We start from the raw sequence: 26,242 nt of genomic DNA, 5'->3' as shown, positions 1-26,242 counted from the left end.
TGCACATTGAACTGGGGTTGACCAACAAGCCCATGAGACCCAAAGTTTCCCCCTGCAGTCATGAGATCTGGAGACTTCCTTTTCTAGTTGAAGCCAAGATTCCGTAGATGCCAGATCTACAATTTTACTCCTGTCTGGAGATGCAAAAGATGAACATGGCCTGGAGATAATGACTGACAATGTTTGTGGATGGATGACTTGGGAAGTTGTCCAGTATCTTTAAAACAGTCCTCTGGTCACTGAACTGGGGTGTGTGTGAGTGCATGAATGTGAGAGCACATGGGTGTTTGTGGGTGGACTCTTGGCTTTCATCAGAGACTGCTCTTGCCCTGAAGGACTGCATTGCCTTCCCCAGCATTTAAAGAAGTAGGAGGATATGAAGAATTAATGGACAAATACATGAAGGCCATCCCGTCTGCTGTCTCTGATGGAAATATGACCTTCCCTGAACAATGCTACAGTCCCCGCCCAGATGCCTTCCAGATTTTCCGGGATCCCATCACTGGTGACCTTCCATGGCCAGGACTCATCTTTGGCTTGAGCATCTTGGCTTTATGGTACTGGTGCACAGATCAGGTAGCGTAAAGATGCTCTCGAAAGTCTTTGGCCCCCTGGATCCACTGATAGCACAGAGAGCCCGTGGACCCCAAGCCCTGGCCCGCCTCAGTCTGCCCAGAAGCTTCCTCTCTGCAGTAACATGCTGCAACATTGTGCCACTTCCCCCCACGCTCCCAGTACTCTCCAGGTGTGTTGGACTGCAACTCCCATCATTCCCCAGCTGGTAGACCAACACATCTGAGGGCACCAGGTTGGGGGAAGGCTGATGTAGACACTGGAATGCTAGTTAGTAGAACAGAACTGTTTGGCACGGATGCCCAGAGCGCCCTGCTTCTGCCCAAAAGCGGTCTCAAAAGCGGAGGCAGGGCAGGCCTTCTGGCAGTTTCACGGACCTCCGGTTTGGGCTTGTGTTGTGATTCCTGGGGCACTGGAGGCCAGAAGGCCGTTGGCACTGTTGCTGCCTGGTCGGATTGTTCACCCCTCAGCACCTCGCTCCCCCCGAGGTTAGTCCCAAGCCCATCCTGGGTCATGAGCCGAGCCCCAAACTCAGCATGGGCGCCTGCTTGCACAGCAGAGGGTTTCCAGATGGCTCAGGGAAGTGAGGCAAGTTGCATATTGTCGGGGAAGGCAAACCCTCCACGCAAAACAGCCAATTAGCCAAAATCCCAACATTGTTCATCATCTGTCCTGAAGGGACATTACTTTTCAGCCCCACATATCTGGTGCCTCCTGCCCGTAGTGTCTGCTTTGGGGTAAATTGTATGGGGGCAGAAGTGGCAGCACCTGGGAACTTCCCTGTCTCCCTTGTGGCCTCGCCTGGCCTCGGCTTCCTCGTGTGTCTCTCGCTTGCAGGTCATTGTCCAGCGATGCCTCTCGGGCAAGAATATGTCCCATGTCAAGGCTGGCTGCATCTTCTGTGGCTACATGAAGCTGCTGCCTATGTTCCTGATGGTGATGCCTGGCATGATCAGTCGGGTTCTATACACAGGTGAGACCCGGCGCTCCCTCGCCTCTTCCCCAGCCAGACTGCGTGAATCCACCGGGCGGGGGGAGGGAGCTTTGCTCTCCTCGCCCATCAGCCCCTCCGGGTCCTGGGCATGGTGGCGAGGGGGTGCCCTGGCAGAGGTGCAACGAGGCGCCCCGGGCCAGCCCCTAAGCCTGCTCTTTGCATCTGTAGATGAGGTGGCGTGCGTCGTGCCAGACGTGTGCAGGAAAGCCTGTGGGACGCCCGTTGGTTGTACGAACGTTGCCTATCCCACCATGGTGGTAAAGCTAATGCCGGACGGTGAGACTCTCTGCTTGGGATGACTGCTTGGCTGGGGAGGTTGGGCTTTCAGAAGACCGTGGAACGAAGCCCAGCTTCCGTGGGAGGCTGAAATGGCACCATCCAGAGGGCTGTGGGCGCAGTTCCAACAGCATCAGGACAACTCAACAGTTTTGCCAAGAGCAGAAAAAGTGGGGAGTCCTCCGCCTTCCCCAAACAGGTTTAAGTGTCCCATATTTCCAGCCCTCTCATTCATTCTGCACTTGGGCTGTGAAATGAGTGTATTAGCATTAGACCATCAGAAGAGCCTCAAGGCTGGATCAGGCCAAGGGTCCATCTAGTCCAGCACTCCGTTCACACAGTGGCCAACCAGCTGTCAACCAGGGACCAACAGAGCAAGACATGGTGCAACAGCACCCTCCCATCCATGTTCCCCAGCAACTGGTGCTCACTGCCTTACTGCCTCAGATACCGGAGTGAGCACAGTCAGCCATTGACAGCCTTCTCTCCAGGAATTTATCCAACCCCCTTTTAAAGCCATTCTCACTGGTGTGCATGCCAAAAACACAGCCATTGTTCCAAGATGTGGCATGGTGGCGGTGGCGGCCCTAACCTTCAGTTCTTCCCTGAGTCTTGCCTCCTGCCTTCTTGCTGTCTCTTTGCCACCGGAATCTGGAGCTGTGCCATGGAGGAGGGAGATGTCGCAAGGGCCATTTGTGTGTCTGGGAAGAGGGATATGGAGCTCCTGTTGAACCTCCCCCAGCCTGGTACAAGAGAGCAATCTGGCTACACCCATGTAGGCTCCCTGTGAGCAGGAGAAAAGCAGCAGCAGCAGTCAGTTTCGCTGCTGCTGCTGCTGCTTTTCTCCTGCTCACAGGGAGCCTACATAGAATCATAGAATAGCAGAGTTGGAAGGGGCCTACAAGGCCATCGAGTCCAACCCCCTGCTCAATGCAGGAATCCACCCTACACATGGGTGTAGCCAGATTGCTCCCTTGTGGAACCGCAGCAGTGCCTGCAGGCAGGGGAATCCAATGAACAGCCCTGTCTGGCCTGGTGCATTTTACTGATGAGGAAGCCTGGCTGTGTTCAGTAGGGAAGCGCGCCATCCTGCACATAGAATCATAGAATAGCAGAGTTGGAAGGGGCCTACAAGGCCATCGAGTCCAACCCCCTGCTCAGTGCAGGAATCCTCCCTAAAGCATCCCTGACAGGTGGTTGTCCAGCTGCCTCTTTCATCCAAAGACTGCTAGAAACAGCAGAGCAAGGAAGCTGCCTCTGCCGAGGCCATCCAGCCAGGGCCGGGCAAAGCTGGTCATAGGCCCAGGCCAGATGGGAAATGTAGGCCCCATTTCAAACTTCTTATTACGTATTTTTAATCAGTTCTAAATACATATGAGCTAGAACGATTTATAAAAATGGTAATGGCAAGCACTTTTATTCAAGACATCACTTCTTCACATTCTTCACATTTACGTGCTTTTCTTTGGGCAAATTCATCATCAACAACAGAAAAATCAAGCAACTTTGCCCAGGGGGACTTGGAGTAGGCCCCCTCAAAATCGTAGGCCCCTGCCAACTGCCCCCCCTGCCAACTGGCCCCACTGCCCCCCTCTACCCAGCCCTGCATCCAGCTTCTTTCTCTGTTGCAGTGGATTCCTGCGATGGCAGTGGGTGGCACTCCTAGGTGAGCTTTCCAACTACCTGATTCCCAGGGGCCCAATTCTGTGTCTGCCCTGAACGGATCTTTAGATAGGCAGAAGGAGCTGCCTACAGAGATGTGGAGTCGGGGGGGGGGCAGGGGGGAAAATGTTTACGGCATTTCAGCAGCCTTGAAGCCATGGCTGTGAATATGGTTGCCACCTTTTAAAAGATTCTAAGTGTCACTGAGCATGTGCAGAGGGCTTTCCCAAAACAACCAAAGAAAAACTGTTGGACTTTACTTCTGAGCTTTAAACAAATATTTAAGAAGGTAAAGTGTTTTTGCGCCTACACAGAGTGCTCCCACTCCCTGAAGTTACCATATGTTCTTTTTAAAGAGATGGAGCTTATATATTCATAGAAGCATAGAATAGTAGAGTTGGAAGGGGCCCACAAGGCCATCGAGTCCAACCCCCTGCTCAATGCAGGAATCCACCCTAAAGCATCCCTGACAGTTGGCTGTCCTGCTGCCTCTTGAAGGCCTCTAGTGTGGGAGAGTCCACAACCTCCCTAGTTCACTGGTTCCATTGTTGTACTGCTCTAACGGTCAGGAAATTTTTCCTGATGTCCAGCCGGAATCTGGCTTCCTGTCACTTGAGCCTATTATTCCGTGTCCTGCTCTCTGGGAGGATTGAGAAGAGATCCTGGCCCTCCTCTGTGGGACAACCTTTCCAGTATTTGAAGAGTGCTATCCTGTCTCCCTTCAGCCTTCTCTTCTCCAGGCTAAACAGGCCCAGTTCTTTCTGTCTCTCCTCATATTATTATTATTATTATTATTATTATTATTATTATTATTATTATTATTATTATTTATTGCATTTTTATACCGCCGAATGGCTGAAGCTCCCTGATCATAGAGCTTTGTTTCCAGACCCCTGATCATCCTCGCTTCCCTCCTCTGAACCCCCTCCAGCTTGTCTGCATCCTTCTTGAAGTGTATACAAAGTATGACAATAACCATGTAAATCTTGAATGTGCAACTGGATTTTGCTCGTCCCTTCTTGGAATTCTGGGTTGGCAGCAACCTCTCCAGTCACTCAGAGAGTGGCCAGGTGCTGCTGTTGCACTCACGCTCTGCTCAGGCTTCCCGCTGGGGCATCTGGCTGGCTGCCGTGAGAGAGAACGCTGTGCTAGGGAGGCCCCCCTGGGTGCGCCCCAGCTTCAGGGCTCCCCTTGGGTTCAACGGCTGCTAGACCAGCCACTGCTGCTAGAGGAGTCCTCGTGGCAGGGCAGAGGCGCACCTGCTCCTCCCTCTCCGTCCGGCCCTGTGCCCAACTGGGCTTTCCTGCCCAGGCCTGGTGGGCTCAGCGGCTGCCTTGGTGTCTCCCCTGACCCCTTGCTTCTGTTCCAGGTCTACGAGGCCTGATGCTGTCAGTCATGCTGGCGTCTCTCATGAGCTCCCTCACCTCCATCTTCAACAGCGCCAGCACACTGTTCACGATGGATATCTACACCAAGATCCGTGCAGAAGCGAAAGAAAGAGAGCTTATGATTGTGGGCAGGTAATGGGTCTGCCACACCTGGGTTCTGCACACAGCTGCTCTTGGTGCAACCTGAGGTTTTTTTAATGTGCAGCAGAGCTGGATTGAGTGGGCAGCCTAATGCTTTGCATGTCTACTCAGAAGTAAGCCTATGTGCAATGGGTCGTTTGCCCAGGCAGCCCCAGCACAAGCTCTCTCACCGCCCGAGGCTGGAGAGGACACGCACACCTCCTTTGCTGCTGCTCCGGCTGCACCACCTCATGGGAGGGCTGACCCTGCTCCCAGGTATGGGGGGGGGGCAACTTTGGGTCCTCCAGATTTTTTGGTCTGCAACTCCCATCTGGAGGGCCCAGGCTGCCCGCCCCAGGGTCTCGGTGTGCAGCCTTTGTTTGCAGCCTGGGCCCCACCTGAAAAGTGGCACAAATAGCAGATTTGGGGCCTGTCTGCCATGCCCAGCTGCTGCTCCCTCTCCTTTTTCACTGTTGCTTTGCTCAACACGCAGCCCAATGAGGAGTTCGGATGCTTGCTCACTGCTTTGTGACATTTTACTTGGATCTAGTGAAGTCATGGCCCTACTGTGGCTTTGGGCTTCCCCCACCCCCGCTTCCGAAGAACCGACATGGTCCCTGTGCGTTTTCTTTACTACATGACACCTGTAGTGCTGCAGCACCCCCTGGCGGGCATTTGGTCTAACTGCACACGTACCTTGGTGGGCCAGATGTGGCCCGTCCTGTGGCCCATTCCATCCCTCATTGCATCCACTCCCTGTTTAAATGGATTTCCTCTAGCGCCACACAGCTGCCACCTTCACAAAGCTGCAGGAATACATATGCTGGCTGTGCAGTGGAAGTGATCGTGCTGTTTGTTGAAATATGAGATTGTTTATGCATTTAAACATCTGTTTAGAGATGTAATTTGAATGAGTGCAAGTGTTTAATACTTGCCCTAGTCACACTGTTTGCTTTTAGTTTGATTGGGTTGGGAGGCGGCAAAGGAGGAGGTCTCAGAGGGGAGCCCTGAACCGACCTCTTTGGGATTGTCGAATACGGGCCACAAGGGAGCCGCAGTGGGCACCCCCAGCCTCACGCAGGCTTTGCTTCCCTTTGCAGGGTCTTCATCTTTGTGCTCATCGGCATCAGTATCGCTTGGGTTCCCGTTGTGCAGTCGGCCCAGAACGGGCAGCTGTTCGACTACATCCAGTCCATCACCAGTTACCTTGGTCCACCCATTGCAGCTGTCTTTTTCCTTGCCATTTTCTGCAAGAGGGTCAATGAACAAGTAAGCCTGTTCGTGGCGAGGCGGGAGGGACCCAGGCTGGCCCTGAAGACGCTGCTGCCACCGTTGCCGCCACCCTCCGATCAGCCCTGGGGAGGGGCGAAGCGGGCAATAGTGCAGGAGGCGGTGGCGCCGATGTCAGTGGGGCGCTGAATCTGTCCTGGGTCTCTCCGATCCCTCGGGGCCTCAAATGGTTCTGACTGAAACCACTGACATCGGAGCCACCAGCCCCCGCTGCTGGAAGCGCAGCTGCCGAAGAGGGGGCTGGGGGTTGGAAGACACCCACTGATCTCAGGTGCTCGGTGGAGCAGCAGCTACAGGAACCGGAGGGAGGCCGGCCGTGGAGGTTATCCGAGGGGAAAGCCACGCTGGGCTTGAAAGGCAGCCTGTCCAGCTGCGGCTTCTGCCCACAAGAGGGGGCCCGTGAGCGCTGCCGAGATATCGCTGGTTCCCAATCAGCTGGAAGCAGAGTGCGAGCACTGGCTCTTCGTATAGGTCCTTTCCACAGGAGGGATCCTCAGCATTGCAGAAATACTGCTCTCCCACCACCTGCTAGAAGCAGAATTATGTACAGTACAGCTGGGATTCCACACTGCCTCTCCTTTAAACCAGCAATGCCAGTCCCCGCAGGCAAGGTCCTAGAAAGAGTGCTCTGGAGGGCAGCCTTCTCCCAGCTGTAGCACCCCCACGTCCAACATACGAGCTTCCTTGGGCTTTACTGAACCCAGAGCAAGGAAGGCAAACAAGGAGGGCTTCTGTTTTTAAATACTGCCCCCTCCTGGATCCGCCGCCATCTCCCCTCCAAGCATTATTTTCTGCAGCGGCACTTCCAGCCTCTCCCCTCCCCAGGACTGATCTGAGGGCTGCTGACCCAGCAGGGGGAGGGAGCACAAAGCAGGCAGGTAACCCTCTTCCTCTGCCTACCACATAGCCCTTAGTTTGAAGCAGTGAAGACTTCCAGCAACCTTTGCAGCTGTCTGAGATCTGGGTACATTGTGCCCATCCTGTCTGAGTGAAGGCACAGCCGCTGGCCTTCACTGTAGCCCCTTAAAGGAGGCGTCTGTCCTCTCTAGGACCATGTGGGGGCTCTGTCCCTCAGAAGTCTGCCACCTTGTGGCTGAAGATGTTATTGCAGGCTTCAGCCACACAGGGACACTGAGTAATTTAAATTATTTCACATTTAAAGTAATTTAAATTATTTATTTTGGACTGCACTAATAGAAGTATTCCAAATCACGTGAGGTACTGGTTCCTCTCTATTTGGCACTGGTTAGGCCTCATCTTGACTATTGCATCCAGTTCTGGTCTCCACACTTCAAGAAGGACGCAGACAAGCTGGAGGGGGTTCAGAGGAGGGCAACCAGGATGATCAGGGGTCTGGAAACAAAGCCCTATGAAGAGAGACTGAAAGAACTGGGCATGTTTAGCCTGGAGAAGAGAAGATTGAGGGGAGACATGATAGCACTCTTCAAATACTTGAAAGGTTGTCACACAGAGGAGGGCCAGGATCTCTTCTCGATCTTCCTAGAGTGCAGGACACGGAATAATGGGATCAAGTTACAGGAAGCCAGATTCCAGCTGGACATCAGGAAAAACTCCCTGACTGTCGGAGCAGTACGACAATGGAACCAGTTACCTAGGGAGGTTGTGGGTTCTCCCACACTAGAGGCCTTCAAGAGGCAGCTGGACAACCATCTGTCAGGGATGCTTTAGGGTGGATCCCTGCATTGAGCAGGGGGTTGGACTTGATAGCCTTATAGGCCCCTTCCAATTCTATTATAATTCTGTGATTCTAATGCACTTGAAAAACAAAATAACCCTGAGGTGCACACCCTGAGAATCCATATAGTGTGCATGCCAAGTTTCAAGTGTCTTGAGTTTCATGGTCTTGGTACTATGACAGTTACTGACACACACACACTTGTATTATTACAGATAGCCACCTCTGTCCCTATGAGCAAGGCCAGAATATGTGGCCTATATGTGCTTTTATTTTAGCATTTGCTTGTTACTTGCAATATGTACTTTACACGTTGCCTCGCTTCTTATTTTATTAATCTACAGATGTTTGGGGCAACAGTGAACCGAGTCTGCTCCGCCTTTGGCCTGGCAGCCTCCCCCATATTGAAAGGCCGCTCTCAGGTCCCCCCTTCACCTTCTTTCCTCCAGGCCAAACAGTCCCAGCTCTTTCAACAATTCCTCCTAGGCCTTGGTATCCTACCCACCCACCCCAGTCCTGGTTGTTCTACTCTGGATGTGCTCCAACTTGTCACTGCCCTTCTTAAAGCAGGGTGCCTGAAACTAAACACAGTACTCCAGATGCAGTGTGCCGAGTGTCAAGTAGAGCCTATGATCTGTGCGCTGTGTTTCTGTTAATGCAACCCAAGATTTCTTAGCTGCCACATCACGCTGCTGGCTCATAGTCCGCTTGTGACCAACTAAGACACCTACATCCTTTTCACAGCCACTGCTTACCCCCATCCTATACTTGTGTCTTTGTTTCGCCCCTCTCCTCACACACACCTAAATGCAAGACCCTTCCTTGATCTTCTTCCTGCTTCTAATACAGCCAATTTCCCCCTTTTTGTTGTTTCTAGCATTCCTCGCCAGACTCAGCTCATTCTGGGCCTTCACCTTCCTGACACCATCCTTAAAGATTCGGGCAACTCTGTTGTACCCCTCCTTGATAATGTGTCCCTCCTTCCATCTCTCCTGCACACGAGCCATTTGAGTCTCAGCTCATCAGAGCGCTCCTTGTGCAACCAACTCAGGTTTCTTTAAATGTCCACCACTTTTCCTTCTCATGGGAATAGTTTGTTATTGTGCCTTCAGTTCTCAAGATCTCCTTTCTCCTTCAGGATTTCTAGCAATAGGGTCCCACTCAACATTTGCCTCTGCTTTATGAAATGGCCTTTCTTAAAGCCCAAGGTGCACATCCAGCTCAGCTCAGCTTTCACAGCCCTCTCTGCCACACATTCCGAGATGCCGTGGTCACTTTCCCCGAAGGTTACTGCCACTTCATGTACCATTTCTTCCGGTAATGGATTAAGGATTAAGACCAGGACAGCAGATCCCCTTTTCCTCCTTCCATCTTCTGAGAGATGATGTTGTCAGCAAGACAGTCAAAAAACTATCCGATGGTTCCATTCTTTGCAGAGTTAAACTTCCAGCAGATATCAGGATAGTTGAAATCCCCCGTTACTGCTATTGCTTGCTTCTGTGAAAGTTTTGCCACCCGTTCCAGGAAAGGACCACCCGTGTCTTCCAGTTTGCCAGGCGATCTGTAGTGATCAGCCACAACAATTTCACTCTTGCTTCTCCCTCCCTCTGTCTTTATTACCCAAATGCTTCCATTCTCAGAATCATGGCCTTCCACACAGCTGTATGCATTCCTTACATATAATACTACTCCCCATCCGTTCCTGTTGGATCCATACCTTGAAGGTATACTCTTCCATGTCTGTAATCCAAGCCTTGGAATGTTTGGCTCTGGGCTCCCCACCCCCCACCCCGCCCCGGAATTTGTTTCAAGCCCTTTTGGTGAGGTCCCTGACGCTCCTGCCAAACACATTCTTCCCAGTCCCCCTGAGGGATTCCCCATTTTCTGCAAGGCGTCCTGCAGGTTGGCATTGTAGGCCACAGTCCACGAAGGACGCCATCTGCATCAGCAGCACTTTGCTTTCCGCCACCTCCTTCCCCTCCCAAGTCCTCGACATGCAGGACTGAGGAAAGCACCGCTTGTGGCCCCAGTCCCTTCGCTTTCCTACCCAGGGACCCATTCAACATTTCTTCTGGCTGAATCATTTGCCACTGGCTGGGGAATGGGTGGGGGGGGCTCCTGTCAGCCTCAGGCAGACAGACTGGGCCCCCACCCTGCAGGGCACTGGGGCCCCTCCCCACAGCGCTCGGTCCGCCAGATGAGTCTGCCTTTTGCATGGACTTCCCCGCAGCCCCTGCTGCGACACTCGCACGCAAAACACCCCCATTTGCTCACTCCCAGCACATGGAGCGCTTGGCCCCCAGGGCTGCCCCCACCCCACCCCAGGGCTGGCGGCTGTGGCCTACCCAACAGTCAAAGCTCCACCTCCAACTTAAACAAGCAGTTCAGGGGGGAGGAGAGCAGGCAAGGGGGAAAAGCAGTGCAGAAGAGAAGCCATCACAGGAGCCACTGGGTGACTCAGCAGAGAGAGATGGGGGGGGGAGCCCCAAGTAGAGAGAAAGAAGCCTTCGAAAAAGCCCCCAGCCCAACTCAACAGCCACGAGTCCAGCCCCTCCCTGCCTATTGATTGATTGATTGATTGATTGATTGATTGATTGATTGATTTAAAGCAGCACAATATTAAAAGGCCTTTGGATGATGGTAATTAAAAGGATGATGGGGAATTCTGTGGATGTACCAACCATCCCACTCTCCAGGAGCGAGAGTCTCTGGCTTAGTGTGGAGGACGGCAGTGGGTGGTAGTCCTGGGCCCCTCCGTGTCCATGCTGAGACTGCCTTGCCAAGGGCTGCTCAGGATTTTGTGGCTTCATGATAGCAGTGGGTCAGTCCCATTTTGCCAGTGGCTCAGAGCGTGCCACTCTTGACCCCCTGGTGTTCTTGACTGATCAAGATGCGATGGCCCAGGTCTAGGAGAGGGCCCTTCGAAATCTCCCTTCTCATAGCCAGACCACTTGCTGGTGAAGTTTAGGCTGGAAGCAACCATTGCCCTCCGTGTGCGTGTGTGGCCCCATTAGCTTGGCCTGCCCCTGGCAGCTAATGGGATCTGATGGATTCCTGAGAACCTTTGAGGATTTGCCGTTGGGATGATTGGAGCTCCTAGTGGAGCGTGTAGATGACTCAAGCGGGGGACGCAGTTGCCCCTGAGCAGCTTCTACCACTTTGCGGTCTCAAGTTGCCTCCCTGCTTTGCCAGTGAGCTGGGGGCAAGGAGGCCGCAGGACAGCTAGAATTCAAATGACGGAAGACTCGCAGCGAACGTGACCAAATGCAAGTAAGAGCTCATTGTGGAGCCTGTTCTGTGGCAATTGTGGCAGCAAAGAAACAATACTTCTCTGCCGTCACATCCTCAGAGTATTGTTTGGGCCCTGCACCAGCTGGGTCCACGGGAGGATGGCGGAGGAACTTCAGAGGCACACGGGCACATGTTTGCTAAACAAGTAACAGGGTAAAACTGCTTCTGCCCACTGTGGCTTGGATGCCACAGGGAGATCACTTCAGGCTTGAGAGTATGTCCAGAGCACCGCCTGGTCCGGCGTTATGGGTTGAATGTCAGCCAAGGCAGATTCTGTGGGGCATAGCGATATGCACAGAGTTGTTTGCTGTGTTCCCCCCTGCTTTTTAACATCTACCTGAAGCTCTTAGCAGAGCTCATCAGAGGCTTCTGCTCTCAGAGTGGCCAACCAGGTCCCCCAAGGGGAAGGGGAAGCCCACCGGAGCACGGTGCGCGTATGCAGAGGCTCTAATTCTGCCTCCGGTACTGGAGGGAACACGTAACCGCCAGGACCGGTAGCGGCGCCCTCTATGAATTTGAGAGCAATGGGGCATCAGGCTCAACATCCTTTGCAGTCCACGTACGAGCCAGGAAGGGTATTTTGAGTTACAGAAACTCCATGAGGGTCATTTGGGCCCATCGGGGAGAGGGGAAACAGCCTTCCCCCCACAGTACGGGGTTAATGTGAAACGTCTGAATGTTGCCCATGGGGGAATCCCCTCGCCAGGCTAGCCTGAGTGCGAACGTGACCAAAGGCAGGCCCCTGGATGGCAGTGAGCCTAGGGAGCCCGGTGTCTGAGCGCGCTCCCGCTGTCTCCGCAGGGGGCCTTTTGGGGCCTGCTGATTGGCCTGCTGATCGGTCTCTCCCGGATGATTACAGAGTTTGCCTATGGAACAGGCAGCTGCGCCCAGCCCAGCGACTGCCCGGACATCATCTGCAAAGTTCACTACTTGTACTTTGCCATTATCCTTTTCGTAATCTCCGTCATCATAATTTTGTCCGTCTCGTTCCTGACGAAGCCCATCGATGACGTGCACGTAAGTGGCCTTGCCCTGATCTCCCCTCGCCCCCTGCTCTGCATGGCCCTGTGAATAGCGGGGATGCATTTGCATTTCGCCAAAGAAATAGTCTTCCTGCGGGGGCTCCCGTGATGGCTCAGTCCCAGAGCCTGGTTGGAATTCCAGGCGTGAACCACTGACCGGGTCCGGATTCACGTCCCCTTTCATGGCTGCGGCACACAGCCGGCCGCCTGGGGCTTCTAGGTCATCAGAGCAGGGGGCTCCCGGCCAGGCTTAGGCCTCGGCTCCACGATTCTTCTTTGAGAAATTACGCAAGGATGGAGGCCAGACTGGGAGAGCCCGGGCTCAGACCTTGCTTAGCTATCATGCTGTGCAGGAGTGCCCCTCTCTCAGCTCAGCCTACCTCACAGGGCTGTTGTGAAGATCAATGAAGTAAAAACTGTTGGGTGTTGGAGCTCAGCTTGCTAGGAATAGTTGGGTACGGAGGAGGCCGAAGCAGCTGAGAGGCCAGTGGATTTCTGACCGTGCAGCCGCTCAGTTTTGTGCTTGAGCCATGAGCCTCCCCAGTTCCTGGAGTGCTTTCTCCGTTCACAGGACCCCCCTGACCCCTTCAGAGCCCACAGTGGTCTCAGCTCAACAAGCTCCACCTCTTGTTTTGTTCAATGGCAGCTCTATCGTCTCTGCTGGACCCTGCGCAACAACACGGAACAGCGCCTTGATCTGGATGCCGGGGAGACGCTGAAAGAAGAGCCGACCTATCAAGAGGAAGAGGAAGCCGGTAATTTGAGCTTTCCCATTGCTTCTGATTAGTGCTGCCCCTGTGCTACTCTGGCACACCCTTCATGTGCTGGATGAACCTCCCCCCTGCAGTCCGCAGCCATAGTCTGCGGATTGGGGCCATCATCCATCCCGTGCAATGCAAGAGAGTGCTCGGGCCAGCATGGAGACCCCAGCTGCCACCACAAGCCTCGGGGAAAGGCGTGGAGGAGGCACGGGCAAAGAGGGGCAATCCCAAAAGTGCTGTACTCAGAGGCTGCCAGATTGCAGCAGCAGCAGCAGCAGCAGCAGCAGCATTCAGAGCAAACTTGGAGGGTCCTGCTCAGGCAAAGCCTCTGCAGGAATTTTGAAGGAAGTTAAAGACTGGCAAAATGTCCCGGATTTTCCACATCTCTCAGGTTTAGGCCTTGGCCAAGGGCAGCCTCCCCCCCCCCATGGCTCGCTTTTTCGAGTGTGAAAGATGAGGTAGGAAAGGAGAAGGAGAAGGCCAAATTGGTCCGACACAGCGCAAGGCTGCCTCCCCCCCCCAACCCCCACCGTGACTTGGACTAGCAGGGAGCTGGGGAAACCGTTCCTGCTTCCTTCTTTGCACAAAACATCGAAAGAGAGCGCTGTCAGTTAAACTGCACAAGGACCTAATGTTTAAATGTTCCTGTACCACAAACTAGTTTAGGGCAACCCATATCAGATATCTCTGTGATCGAGTGACCTTCCCCTTGGAGATACAGGACTGTTCTCCAATCGAAACAGTCATTTTTATGCAAAATGCATTTACGCATGATGACCTCGGATGACAATGACTGTTGAAGAATGGGCCCTCCGTATCCCAAATTAAGCTTTGGGCCATCCGAAGCCGTACACTCTCACATCCGGGAGAGCGTTTCTTTTTAGATAGTATTGATTCCTGGCTGGCCCAGAGCTTTACGTGTGCACTGAGCATTGTCAGGCATGGAGTATTACATTAATAATAGACAAAATATGTAGAAAATAATACAGATCTAGTGCTGCATACCTCAAATTAAGCTATGAGCCATCACAAATCAGACCCTCCGCCATCTAGGAGAGGTCTCCTCTAAAAGTTGGCACGGAGTAACAGTCTGGCTCAAATGGTCTGCATGGGCAGGGCCTTGTCAGGCACAGAACACCATGCCGATAAGAGCCAAAAGGGTTTTTTATTTTTTATTGGAAAGGCAGAAGACCATGAGTGCTGTTATTACAAACAAAGACTTTTTCTCTTATCAAGAAAAAGAATAACATTTTTGACTTTGAAGGTATGATCTTGAATTTACTTTTCTACAACATTGTGACCCTGACACACTAAGCCATGGCAGTTAAGCATTTTGAGCTAAACATTATGGCTTAACGTGTCGTGTGAACCATTTCTAACCATGGTGGCTACATAACCACAGCTTAAGCACCCTCACTAATCACTTGCTGCAAAAGGGTTAGTGTCCTAACCATAACTTAGTGTGTATTTTCTGAACAGATCCTGTATGTTAAATTCATCTTTATTTAAACTTATCTCTCTATAACTAAGCATGTCTCTACCTATAATAATTTAGGGTTGTTTAGGGTGGCCCAAAACATAATTTGGGGTTCACTGCACCACTTCCCTAATCTCTTGTACACTTTTTGGCTATTATTTGTCCCACACATAACAAAAGCTATGGGCCACACTGGAGTCAGTGCTCTTGTGGACAAGGCACTCTGCTGGAAGTGTGGGTAAATGAGTATTTGGGGTGCAAAGGGACTGTTCCATATTTGTCAATGTCATCGAAAGTCATTTGCATAAGAATGACTGTTTTGATTGAAGAGAGCTATTGTTTATTTCCAAGAAAACAGTCTCCTAATCCTGAAGATTTATGTTATCAGGTAGCCCTAAACTTAGGTTGGGGTCCTTATTCAGTTTACTGATAAAATTCTCTTTCGATCACACAAAGAAGGCCCTGGGAACCAACGACCAACTTCAGTTTCAGCATCATACTCTGACGTGTCGTTCTGTGAAGGAAACAAAAGAGCTCAGATAACAGTGAATTCTCAATACCTTCCACGAACTACAATTTCTGTGGCAGAATTCCTTGGGGGAAGCCATGACAGTGAGGCGCGTGTAAAGCCCACGTAGGTCTGTCGTACAGATGTAGCACCTACGGAAACCGATCTCACGGAGAGCAAGGCCTTTGAGCAAGGCCTTTCGTCTCCCCTTCACCTGCCCACACAACCCCCTTCCCTGCTCCTCCTTTTCACTGCAGGCGCGTGCGCACACACACACACGCACACGCTTGTTCACTTTTTAACAGGATCCCTTCCAAATCTGCCCCTAAACCCATTTTATCTTCTTTGTGCACACCTACAGCCCCGTCCACACAGAGGCCCATGCACGCACACAACTCTCCCCACTCCCACCCCCACTGTTGCTCTCAGCCTCACTGGCTTCCTGCTGTTCTTCCTCCCCCGTTCTTGTAGGCTTCTCTGCCCCCCCAGCCCTCCCCTGCTCTCTTTAGCCCCTCCTTATCAGGCCTTGGTGCCCCCCCCCCAGCACTGTGTTCTCTCCCCTTAGGGGGGTGCCTGAGGGACCTGCGTGGGAGCGTGTGGCTTTGGTGTCCATCCTCTTCCAGCCTTCTGTCAGAGAGAGGGGTGACCTGGGTCTTGGGGAGGTGCTTTTGGTGCTGGGTGTGTGGGCACCCCTTGGGGCTCTCGCCGCAGCCTAGGCCTTTACTAGGGTGTTTCTGTTGCAGTCCTTGAGGCGGAGGTGGGCTGTTGCAAGAAGGCCTGCAACTGGTTCTGTGGCTTGGACCAGGGAGGCCCGCAGCTGAGCAAAGAGGAAGAGGAAGCCCTGCAGCAGAAACTGATGGATACGACAGAAGACCCCTTCTGGAGGCGTGTGGTCAACACTAACGCCATCATCTTGCTGGCTGTGGCTGTGTTTTGCCATGGGTTCTTTGCATAGACCCAGCATGCACGGATCTTTTCTTTCTTAAATGAAGGTCTCAGGCACTGGAATTACATTGCAAAACTGTGATTTCTAAGTTATGTCCTCATTAGACCTGAAACTTGTTTGTGTCAATTAAGTTGATTAACAGTTTAATCAGATTAGTTAATTGAAAGGGTGACCATGAAACCAATTGATGGGTGAAAGGCATGAGTCCACAATATTCACTGGTCTGGCATGAGGTCAGACAACTTGAAGACGCCTCTCTGCTGATGGGGGGCAGGCCCCACAGAGGCGGAATGGGTTGATAGAGGCTCAATGTTTCGTCGGCTGTTTTTGGACTCTATTTTTTATAAAGTGTGATTATTTAAAATGCGTCTTTTCTGTGCTATTTACAATCTTGTGTCCCTCACCATTTTTCCTCATAAGTGATATGATCTGTAAAGAAAATTTGATAAGTGATTATATAGTTTGAATCGATCTGGTTTTATTTTTGGAGGCAGAACCGTTTCATTCGTTTTTCCTCTTACACCATTTTTAGCATTTGTTTTTCCACTCTAGATTTGCTTTTCTTACTATTTTCAGTTGTCTTAGAATATGAATTGCAGGTGCTTGAATTGTACTTCCATTACCAATGCAATTGGAGCAACCTTGAAATTATTTGAAGGATTGATACCTTTTCCACGAAGCCACAGTCTACAGCTGACATCGTATGACTCTTTGTACATTGAATGTATTGTATAATTGTGCAAAAATAAATGAGCTATATTTTTAAAATCATTGTGCCGAAAAAAGCAAAGGAGGCAACTTACAGGCCAAAACCAGAGCTTAAGCCCGTTGTCCCCGGAGAACAGAGGCCTGGACTAGAGAAGCCACAGGCCCCAGTGGGTGTGGTGCTGGAGGCTGGGCCACCCCACAAGCGATGCCAGCCAGTCTGTGGCACTGATGTGCAGCGACTGTTTCAGACACCGAGGGGAGAGGAAGGGAGAGTTCTGTCGTGGTGGGACAACAGGCTGGACCAGGATGCTGCTATGCATGGCTTTGCTAGCCAAGAGGGGAAAAGAGCGCCAAGCCCTGGTGCTAAGAAACGATCTTTTTCTTTAATGAGTTCTTCGATCTGCTCTATGCATTTCGGAAACACATCAGGAGCTACATGTAAAACAAGCATAACTACAAATTAGACAAGCAACAACTTAAAGAGGAAATGTTAAACAGCTTAAGATTAAATGCTGAACAACGCCCATATCAGATAATGAACAACCTTTTTAAAATCCTCTGCTAACATCAAGAGCCAGAGTGGAGTGGAGACGGACCGACGGACCATGAGCTCCATCACACCTCCTGTCTTTTCCTGGTATGCACCCACGATCGTGACCTCCATTTCATTAGCGGGGCAAGCACTGGTCCCTTTCACCATTGTCGCTACACCGGGGCACTCTTGATTCACTTCTTTGCCCTCCCGCTATTGCACCAGCCCCGCCCCCACCCCACTCCTTCTCCTTCTCCCTCCAGTTCATTGGTTCTTGTTGGGTGATGGACATGGACGCCTCCACTTGGGACCTGATTTATTTATTTATACTGACCATTCCCAACATCAGAGTGATCACAGTGGTTAAAGTTTGGGGAGTCGCAGGCAGGACTTCCTTATGTCACAGAAATCCCCGAAGTGTTTGGGAAGAGCTGGTGGAGGGGAGCGAGAAGGACTTTTAAGGCAGGCGCAGAGTCCTCCTGAGAGCAAAGGGCTGGCTTTCTTCACCATCTCTTTGCCTAATGTCAAGCCAGCTTCCCAACTTTCACACACTCTTTTCCTCATGCCTTGTTGGAAAAGCATCTCCAAGGCTGCCCCCGCCCCTTCAGCGTTTAAAGATCTCAGTGCATCCCCCTTTTCATGCTCCACACCTATTATTTTATTCCCCCTCTCCCAATCCCAGTTAATAACACTTAACATAGGATCCCTGCATCCATTCTTCCCAGCCAAAGTCCCACAAAACAATCAACAACTTTGTAGGTAACCGCAGAAAATCCCAGACCCAGTGTGGGATGTCCATCACAGCCAGTGTGATGGACATAACCAAAATGCTTACAGCTCCCTCATTTATTAAGATAAAGAGATGAAACTTGGCACCATGGTAGCTCTTAAGTAGGGCTTTAGGCATGTGACGTTTAAACAAGATCCCTTCATCTGTTGATTTTTTAATGAATTTTTAAATTTTTCTCCTCAAACCATTCATCCGCATAAACACTCATACAAACACAGACACCACTCTCTGATTCTGCTTTAATCCACCACTGCACATTTATGGAGGGAGCTTTTATCCTCCGTAAATACGCAGGAGTGGATTAATACAGAATCAGAGAAGTGTGTGTTTATGTGGGTGAATAGTTTGAGGGAATTTAAAAAGAAATTCATAAAAAACAACTGTTGAAGGGATCTCATTCAAATTTGGCATACCTAATGCCCTACTGAAGAGCTATCATGGTGCCAAGTTTCATCTCTTTAACTTTAAAAATTAGGGTGCTGTAAGCATTTTGATTAATTTCCATTGACTACAATTTCATGGCAGAGAAGACCCACTCTGCAAACCCCTATTGTCTAGTTTTACAACATTTCATCAGCTGGGTGCTATTTCTGCGGGCAGTGAGGGTGGGCTTGGAGAAGCGAAACTCCACTCAATTGACTCAGCACAAGCCGGCATGTTGGAGGAGAACTGCCCTGCCCCCCTCCTCTTTCATCAGCAAGACTTCTCTTCAAAGCACAAGCCCTCAACTAAGGGCATGGCGTGAGAACGGCAATACACAGGGGCAGAAGAGCACTTTAATCCGATTTGGAGGAAATAAGCCAGATTTTCCCCACTCTAGGGAAACATGAAAAATGGAGGGGAAGAGACTGCAGGACAGGCAGGACGTCATGTGAGTCCTGCAAAACAGCAAACCAGGCATGACGAGAGTGTGATAAAACGCTGGAGTGATGGAAATGCGTGTGCCTTGCTTTATCCCTGCTCAGGCACTGCGTTCACTTCATGGCTTTAGGCAAGTCCCCGATCTCTGCCTTTACAGGGTGCTTGCAGGAATAGCAGCAGGCAAGAGAGGGGACCAGGGGCCGCGGCTTCTGCAGGCAGCAGGCTGGAGTTGCAGCACCGTGGACAGCTCCAAGCAACCCTCTTGCTCCAACGGAGTCAGGTGCGTCCTGAAGAGTGGTGGTGACCCTGCCCTTGTGCATTGCCTGCGCTGCTGAGGGCTGTGGCAGAAAGGGGCCAGTCGCCTGCAGGAATTCCTGCCTGTCTGGCTCAGGTTCAGCTCCGCTGTGGCCTCCACCACGGCTCTCCCTGCTGGCTCCTTTTCTATTGTGTCATGTGCCCTGGCTGCAACTCAGGATCAGGACACTCCTTACAATTGGACTAGGCGTATCATGTGACTCTACAGCCATGCCCTGCTGCCACCTGGCCTAGTGGGAAAGCTGACCAGACTGCCCGCCTAATGGGGTTCGCACAGCTGCATCTCTGGCCTGGTGTGTGTGTCAGTTTCATTGTGATGTCTGGGAGCTTCAGCTGTACCAACCTGGATTGGGCAGGAAGGCCACTGGGCTGTTTCCGCTGTTATTAGAAAACTCTTTCCTCTATTAACAACCAGTGGCTGAGATCGCAAGCCCTGCGAGGGAACTCAGCTGATGGCGGGAGTTCTGGCCGTATTAATTAGAGAAATAGGCAGCAGTGGATGTGCAAGGGCTTCTGGCATCACGGCACGGCACCCTTCCAGAGCCTCAGCGTCACACTCCGTGGCTGTTACAAGCAGATACTGGCCAAGTTTAGCACATTTTTAGAAACATCAGGTTTAATTGCTGGGTATGAAGGTGGCAGATGCCGACATGATAATTGCTGCATTTATGGTATGCAGGAGGCAATGCAAAGGTCCCCCCACCCCAGTATTTCTGGGTGACTAAGTGGTTTGCAGCTAAATCCTCTGGTACACGCAGTTGAAAACCTACAGCTGGTCCTCAAGCTTCCACATGTACAGCTGCATGTGGAAGCTTGAGCAGAAAATCAGGTTGTCACAAATATGAATATGAAATATGCCTGGTGAGGTGGCCATGATCAGCTGCTGGGGCCGGAGAGCCTTTCCTGCCCGAGGCCTTGCCCTGCCTACGTGTCAACAGTAATGTGTTCTCACAGCCTGCATGGGCTGCCCTGGAGAGCCTGCCCTGGGCCGGGGCTGGCCTAGCGGAGGGCAAAGGCCCCTTTGCTACGCTCGTATTCTGAGACCATTCCACTGAGATGTTTCTTGGGAAGCCCAGAGTTCCCCACTGCCAAGACTTTGCTCCACCTACTACTACAGATGAGGCTTGGGAGGAAGTCAATTATTGGGAAGGGGCCTCTTCTGAAAGGCCCTGTCTGAGGTCCATTTACTGAGAGAGGGGCAGGCTAGGAGTGGCTGCTTGCCAGAGGACTGTGGGAACTATGAGAACAGGCACAGGAGGGACTCAGCAGGCAGGATTACAGGCACTCTCGGCATCCAACTCCCTTGCCAAGGGCACGTCAAGGCGAGGAAGTTGGCAGTTTTACCTGCCACAGGCTCCACTCTGCCACGCAGCTGCCTATTGCATCCTCCCTCTACACCTCCGGACCGCCACTCTCCCGTTGCTCCCCCATCTGAGACAGAAGGCTGGGGGAGGGCATGGGCAGTTTCATTTCTGGGGCTGCAGGGCGGGGGCTCAGGAGGGGCTGCCTGTGGAGGGGCTCATGGGTGGGGGTTCATGCAGGCGGTGGAATCTTGAGTGTGACGGTGGTGGTGGGGTTGTCCCTATCGGGTGTGGGTGCCTCTCCCTCTCTGCTGCCCCTAGCGGTGCCCAGAATCTGCCACCTGCACAGGGTGCTTCCTAGGGTGGCTTTTATGGCGCTATCGCCCTGCTTCATTCACAAAATGCTGTGTGTGTGTGTGTGTGTGTGTGTACATTCAGATGCTGTCATTTTCCACTTGAAACCCCACCGTGTTTTCCCACTGCTGCTTCCAACTGTTTGACTACAGAAAATCTGTTAAGGAGGAAAAGGTGGAATTGCTGCACGAGGCCCTGCTCCTTGGGAGCATTTGGAGCCTTCCGTCTGGAAGCACATCGAGCAACACTGCCCACTCTGTCCCTCCCTCCCTCTCTCCCTCCCCCTGCGACACAGAAGGAGCCGTTCTTCAGAAAGGACACGGGCCTCTCGTCTTTGGACCAAAACCGCCCCAAACCAATGAGTGAGAGGCAGCCACTGCTGCTAGAACTTTATTGATCATGGCAATAATAACCACAACTTCTCTTTCTCTCTCTCTGTCTTTTCTAAGGTTTCCACTCAATGACTTGCACAGCAATCTGGGCTGCTCTTTTCACAGCCACACTGGAGTCATTCAGCCGCTCCTGGAAGGCTGGCACATGGAAGAGCAACACCTTGCGGCCTTCTGGCGCTTCCGCCAACATGGTCAGCGCCTTAATGGCGTACAGGCGGACTTTGCTTTTGTCGTCATTGATCAGAGGCAGAAGAGTGTCAATGGCATCAGCACTGATAGCTGCGTATTTCCCTGAAATAGAAAAGAAAATTGGTGTGGAAGAAGGCAAATAAATAGGTCACCTTTTGCTAGGTACCATCCTCAGACAAGTTACAACAGCTAAGGACTTGGTACAGGGCCTGCTGCTGGGTGCGTTCAAACATGTTCTGCAGCAGTAAAATGCTTTCTGGAGCATTCAAAAATCACTGCAGGAGCTTTTGCATGATCCTGTAGTAAAATCTTCTGGGAAGTGTGGCAGCAGCAACCCTCCAAAAGTTGTCAGACATCTATCTGGATTGGCCACTTCAAGTGACAGAGATACCTCCTCCACTCTGTCTCAGGAGGGCAGGGGCCGGCCCACAAGCCTGGGGGTGGGGGAGGAGTCGGAATGCGCTTGACCTACACTAGAGGCTGTTCTCTCTGCTGGGGATCCCTCACTGGAGGGAGCAGACGATGCCAGCAAGGAACGTTTGGTGGCACCACGCACAGGACCCCTCTGAAATCCCTTGGGGAGCAATGCTCTGGCCGTCAGCCGGCCCTGCTACTCGCTTATTGGGGGCTGCAAACTGGCCATTTGGAATATGTACTCGTAGCCACTTCTGCTATGAGCAGACTCCAGAGGAAGGTCAGTCCCTTCCATCCCTTTCCTCCAGCCAGCACCCCAGGAACTTACCCGGAGGAGGACGGATTTGCACTGGTGCAAGAGTTGCCTGCAGCAGAGCTGGACTGAGGCTGCCGTGAGACTAAACGCCCCACAGCTTGATGCACCTATTCCAGAGGAACAACGCTGCCCTGGGCAACCCTGTGCCATCAGGGCCCTGATGGAGCAGGGATGCTGAGGCCAACACCACACTACCTGCAGTGCAGGTCACACAGGTCACCTGCAGTGCAGTGCAGATCACACAGACTGGTTGCAACACGCACTCAAGGTCGGCCGGCCTCCCAAGATTTGCAGGCATTGGTTCAATCTGTCTCATTGCTGTGAGCCTGCTGAGACTGAGGACTGGATACCATCACAACCATTAGAGAGAGAGAGAGAGAGAGATGTGGAGGCCAGGGTGGTGGGAGAAGAACACGCAAGGTTTGTGTGGGGCTGTTTAGGGCACCAGCTGGTTGTTGAAGAAGTCCACTGAAAAGGTGGCTGGTCGTGGTGCGGCCGGCTTCTTTGAGGGCTGACAGGCCTTTCCTGGGCCCTTCACAAATCACATGTCAAGACAACCTTGGGGGCGCCGAAAATGCTGCATGTGCAACTAGAATGGCCTGTGCCTTCTGCCGCAAACGCACTTACGGGCAAACAGCACAGCTCAGCCGCCCTGCACGGGACAGGTGTCTGTAGGACCTTGCCCTGCACGGATGCTGTAGCACGATGGCACATCAGCACACAAGCTGATTGCTTTGCACCGGTGCGGACAAATCCTCCTCTGACTATGATCCTGTGACAGAGGGGCCTTTTGCCCAAGCTTGGTTCTGTCTGTCTGTCCTGGGCTTGGCAGTGTGCCAGAAAACCTTCCTTCCTTCAAGCTTGCTGCTTCAGCAGATTATCTCCTGCAGCTACACCCTCCCCTCCTCTCCCCTCAGCAGCGGCCGGAGTTCCAGAATGCTATTCTATCTGCTATTCTATGATTCTATAGGGATGCTTTAGGGTGGATTCCTGCATTGAGCAGGGGGTTGGACTCGATGGCCTTGTAGGCCCCTTCCAACTCTGCTATTCTATGATTCTATGATTCTATGAATGGCGGCCTGCCCCTGCCCCACTCTCACCTTGTGTGGTCACTGCTGCATTCATCAGGGCCCCGGCGGCATTGGCTCGGACCTCAGCATCTTCATCATACAGCAGGAGGACGAGGTCTGGGAAAACGCCTTCTTCAAAGAGCGTGTTCTTCCCCTCCAGAGGGACACTGAGGAGAGGAAGGGCGCACGTCACATAGGGCTCGGCAGTCTGGCTGCCCCACGCTGCCTCTTTCTGGGCCGGGGCCGGGCACCGCCACAGCCTCCAGGGAGGGCCGGGACCCAGCCTGGCAGCCGCGGGATGGGGTGGGGGGAGCAGAGGCCTGGCGTTCGGGCTGCTGAGGACGGCTGCTCTGGATTCTGCACTCCTGGGGAAGGGCATGCAGAGCTGGGGCATGGCGGGAGGGAGGGCGGCCAATGCCACGGTCAGCCACGAAGCTCACAGGCTGCTTCTGGGTAGGTCACTTGACCTCCACTCCGTTTCTCCATGTACAATCGTGAAGGCGGAGGAGAATGAATGGCCAGCTGCTGGGAAAACTGTGCCTGAGAAATTATCTGTCACGGAGGAATGTATGTGCTGGGGCCTGGGTGGGGTGGGGATAAAATCCAAATGGCCCCCGCTCCCATGGCTGAGGCCCATGAGGGCCAATCCACAGGGAAGTTCTCTTGCGCAAGCCTCGCTGGAAGGAAGGGGCGTGGCTCGGAAGAGCCTATTTCAAGGGGGCTGGTGCAGGTGTCCTTCCCGGTGGCTCAGCTCCGCCCGCCCGCCCGCCCGCCGGCCCGCGCCTCCCCTTGCCTCCCGAAAGGGCCCCTCGGAGCGGCTGGGCCTTTCCGGAGAGCGCGCCCACGACCCCGGCGGGGGTGGGGAGGGGCCGTGAGCCGCCGCTGCCGCCGCCGCCGCCCTCACCTGATGGCCATGAGGGCCTGGGCCGCCCTGCTGCGGATGCCCAGGGAGGGGTGGCTGAGCTTCTTCTTCAGGATGGCGACCGCGCCGGTGGCCAAGGCCTCGAAGGCCTCCACGCGCAGGCAGCCCACCAGCGTGTCCAGGACCAGCTCCTGGATCTCCTCCAGCTCCGTCTTCAGCTTGAACACCAGAGAGGGGACCAGGCCGCTGTCCACGATCCCCACGGCCCCTGCGGGAGCACAGAGGAGGAGCGGCCTTGGCGCGCGGCCGTTCTGCGCCCCCCTTCCCGGCCCATCCCAGCGCTCCAAGCCCAGGGAGGCACCGGCGGGGCGGGGCGGCGCGGCGCGGGCTTTTGGGTGCACCGGACACGCCGTGCGCCCCGGCGGCGGACCCTCCTGGGCCGGGTGGGCCCGTTGCTACGAGAGAGGCCGCGCTCTCGACAGGCAGGCGGGGGAGCAGGCCGGGCGCCTCTCCCTTCGGGCCCCGGGCTCGGAGGGTGCGCGGGAGCGAGGCCGGGGCTTTCCCGGGAGGCCCTCGGGCAGGAGGGGCGCGCGCGACATACGCGGGCGGAACAAGGTCGGGGCTGCTCCGTTCTCGTAGCTTTGCTAACGTCAAAGCGAAGAGGTGGGGCGCGTTTCTGCTGTGCATTTACGCGAGGTCTTCCCGGTGTGCTGCTTGTGCAGAGTGTGTGGGGGGGGGTGGGTGGCACGGCGACAGGTCTTGCAGCCGGACATCGGTGCTCAGGTGGGAACGAAATCAAAGCCATCGCTGCGGCAGAGAGCCGCTGGCGGAGCCGCTCGCCGGTCCCCGCCCAGCTCGCCCGCTGCAGCGTCACCGCAGGTTACACGAGGAGGAGTTTGATGGGAAGGGAAGCTGGGGACCAGGTAGGAAGGCGGGGCGCCGCTTCCGAGAGCTTCCGAGAGCTGGGGACTGAAGCAGCCCCGCTCCCGCTGGCAATGTTCCAAGCAGGTCTAGGTGAAGAGATGCAGCCCTGCATGTGCACGGTGAGGCATTGGAGGTTTACGTTTTTATGCATTCTTTTTTTTTTAAGCCAGGCCTTCCTCCATAGGGGGGTTGGTTCTGCACCACCAACCTCATTTTGTCCGCTTGTCTTAGCTTGGCCTACTTAAATCCACCCAACTCTGGGCTGCCCAAATCATTCCACTTCCCCTTGTCACTCGAACCACCTGCCTGAATCGCCGCAACGGCGTCCTGCCCATTCCCGCTCTTGCGCAAGCTCGGCTTCCCCTTCCCCGCCCCATCTCTTCGCTGCCAGACCACAACACATCCCTGCCTGCAGTTCCATCACCCAAACATCTCCGACTCCTTGAAGCGACCCTGTCCTTTCTCTCTTGCTGCCCCAAGTGCTCACCTTTCAGGGGAGGGAGGGAGGTGGGCTCAGAAGTCCAGCTGCTCCGACTGGACCCTCCCCTCCCACTTCAGCAGTGCCATCAAATGCTGTGTGGGAAGGACTCCCAGGGAGGAAGGGAGGCAAGTGAGGATCTCACTGGGCACTTGTGCCTGTTCCAGCGCCTTTCTCCCCACTCCTGGGCCACCAACCTGCACACACCCTGTGGGGTGGATCCTGGTGAGCTCTCATCTGTTAATATTCTTTGTTGGGATTCTTTTTCTGTTGCTCGGAAGCCACCGTGCTAGAATTCCTCTAGCAGCACATTAAGGCTCAGTTCCAGATTGGACCCCAGTGGGAAGAACTGGGGGACTGCTGGATCAGACCAAGGGTCCATCTAGTCCAGCACTCTGTTCACACTGTGGCCAACCAGCCATTGGCCACGGAAGAACAAGCAGGACATGGTGCAGCAGCACCCTCCCACCCATGTTCCCCAGCAACTGGGGGCAGCAAAGGCTTAAAGTCTCCTTACCTCCACACTAGAAGTCTGGTCTATGTAGCATCACCTTGTGAAGTCACTTTCCATAACTAAAGGAATAGGCATATGGAAGATTTCCTCCACAGCATAGAACTCCTCTGAAAACACTGGAATACTGGCAGCATTCTAGCTTTGGAATGAAACTGAGCATGCGTCATATAACTTTGCTAGCAGTTGCTGCTCTAGGGCTTTAATAGGGCATGGAAACC

The 26,242-nt window shown here is 53.3% G+C and overlaps 2 protein-coding genes across 4 annotated transcripts in view; one reads left to right on the top strand and one right to left on the bottom strand.

The window, feature by feature from the left end:
* SLC5A1 (solute carrier family 5 member 1) overlaps nucleotides 1-16,753 on the top strand; it is a 34,220-nt gene extending 17,467 nt beyond the window's left edge. For all 3 annotated transcript variants that reach the window (XM_063144287.1, XM_063144286.1, XM_063144288.1), the window contains 8 exons: nucleotides 356-576; nucleotides 1,411-1,546; nucleotides 1,736-1,843; nucleotides 4,875-5,025; nucleotides 6,114-6,282; nucleotides 12,092-12,307; nucleotides 12,959-13,067; nucleotides 15,802-16,753. In XM_063144287.1, the coding sequence (XP_063000357.1) occupies nucleotides 356-576; nucleotides 1,411-1,546; nucleotides 1,736-1,843; nucleotides 4,875-5,025; nucleotides 6,114-6,282; nucleotides 12,092-12,307; nucleotides 12,959-13,067; nucleotides 15,802-16,013 (1,322 nt within the window). In that variant the 3' untranslated portion in view covers nucleotides 16,014-16,753. The remainder of the gene's footprint in view (nucleotides 1-355; nucleotides 577-1,410; nucleotides 1,547-1,735; nucleotides 1,844-4,874; nucleotides 5,026-6,113; nucleotides 6,283-12,091; nucleotides 12,308-12,958; nucleotides 13,068-15,801) is intronic.
* Nucleotides 16,754-21,307: 4,554 nt separating this feature from the next.
* Nucleotides 21,308-26,242, bottom strand: part of RSPH14 (radial spoke head 14 homolog) — a 98,855-nt gene continuing 93,920 nt past the window's right edge. The window contains exons 4-6 of the mRNA XM_063144024.1: nucleotides 24,151-24,376; nucleotides 23,277-23,413; nucleotides 21,308-21,548 (exon numbers count right to left, since the gene is read on the bottom strand). Coding sequence (XP_063000094.1) covers nucleotides 21,310-21,548; nucleotides 23,277-23,413; nucleotides 24,151-24,376 — 602 coding nt within the window. The 3' untranslated portion in view covers nucleotides 21,308-21,309. The remainder of the gene's footprint in view (nucleotides 21,549-23,276; nucleotides 23,414-24,150; nucleotides 24,377-26,242) is intronic.

This window comes from Elgaria multicarinata, chromosome 18 (assembly GCF_023053635.1).
Source record: "Elgaria multicarinata webbii isolate HBS135686 ecotype San Diego chromosome 18, rElgMul1.1.pri, whole genome shotgun sequence".
NCBI classification, from domain to species: domain Eukaryota; kingdom Metazoa; phylum Chordata; class Lepidosauria; order Squamata; family Anguidae; genus Elgaria; species Elgaria multicarinata.
Note: the sequence above shows the minus strand (reverse complement) of the source record. Positions and strands in the feature narration are given on the sequence as shown.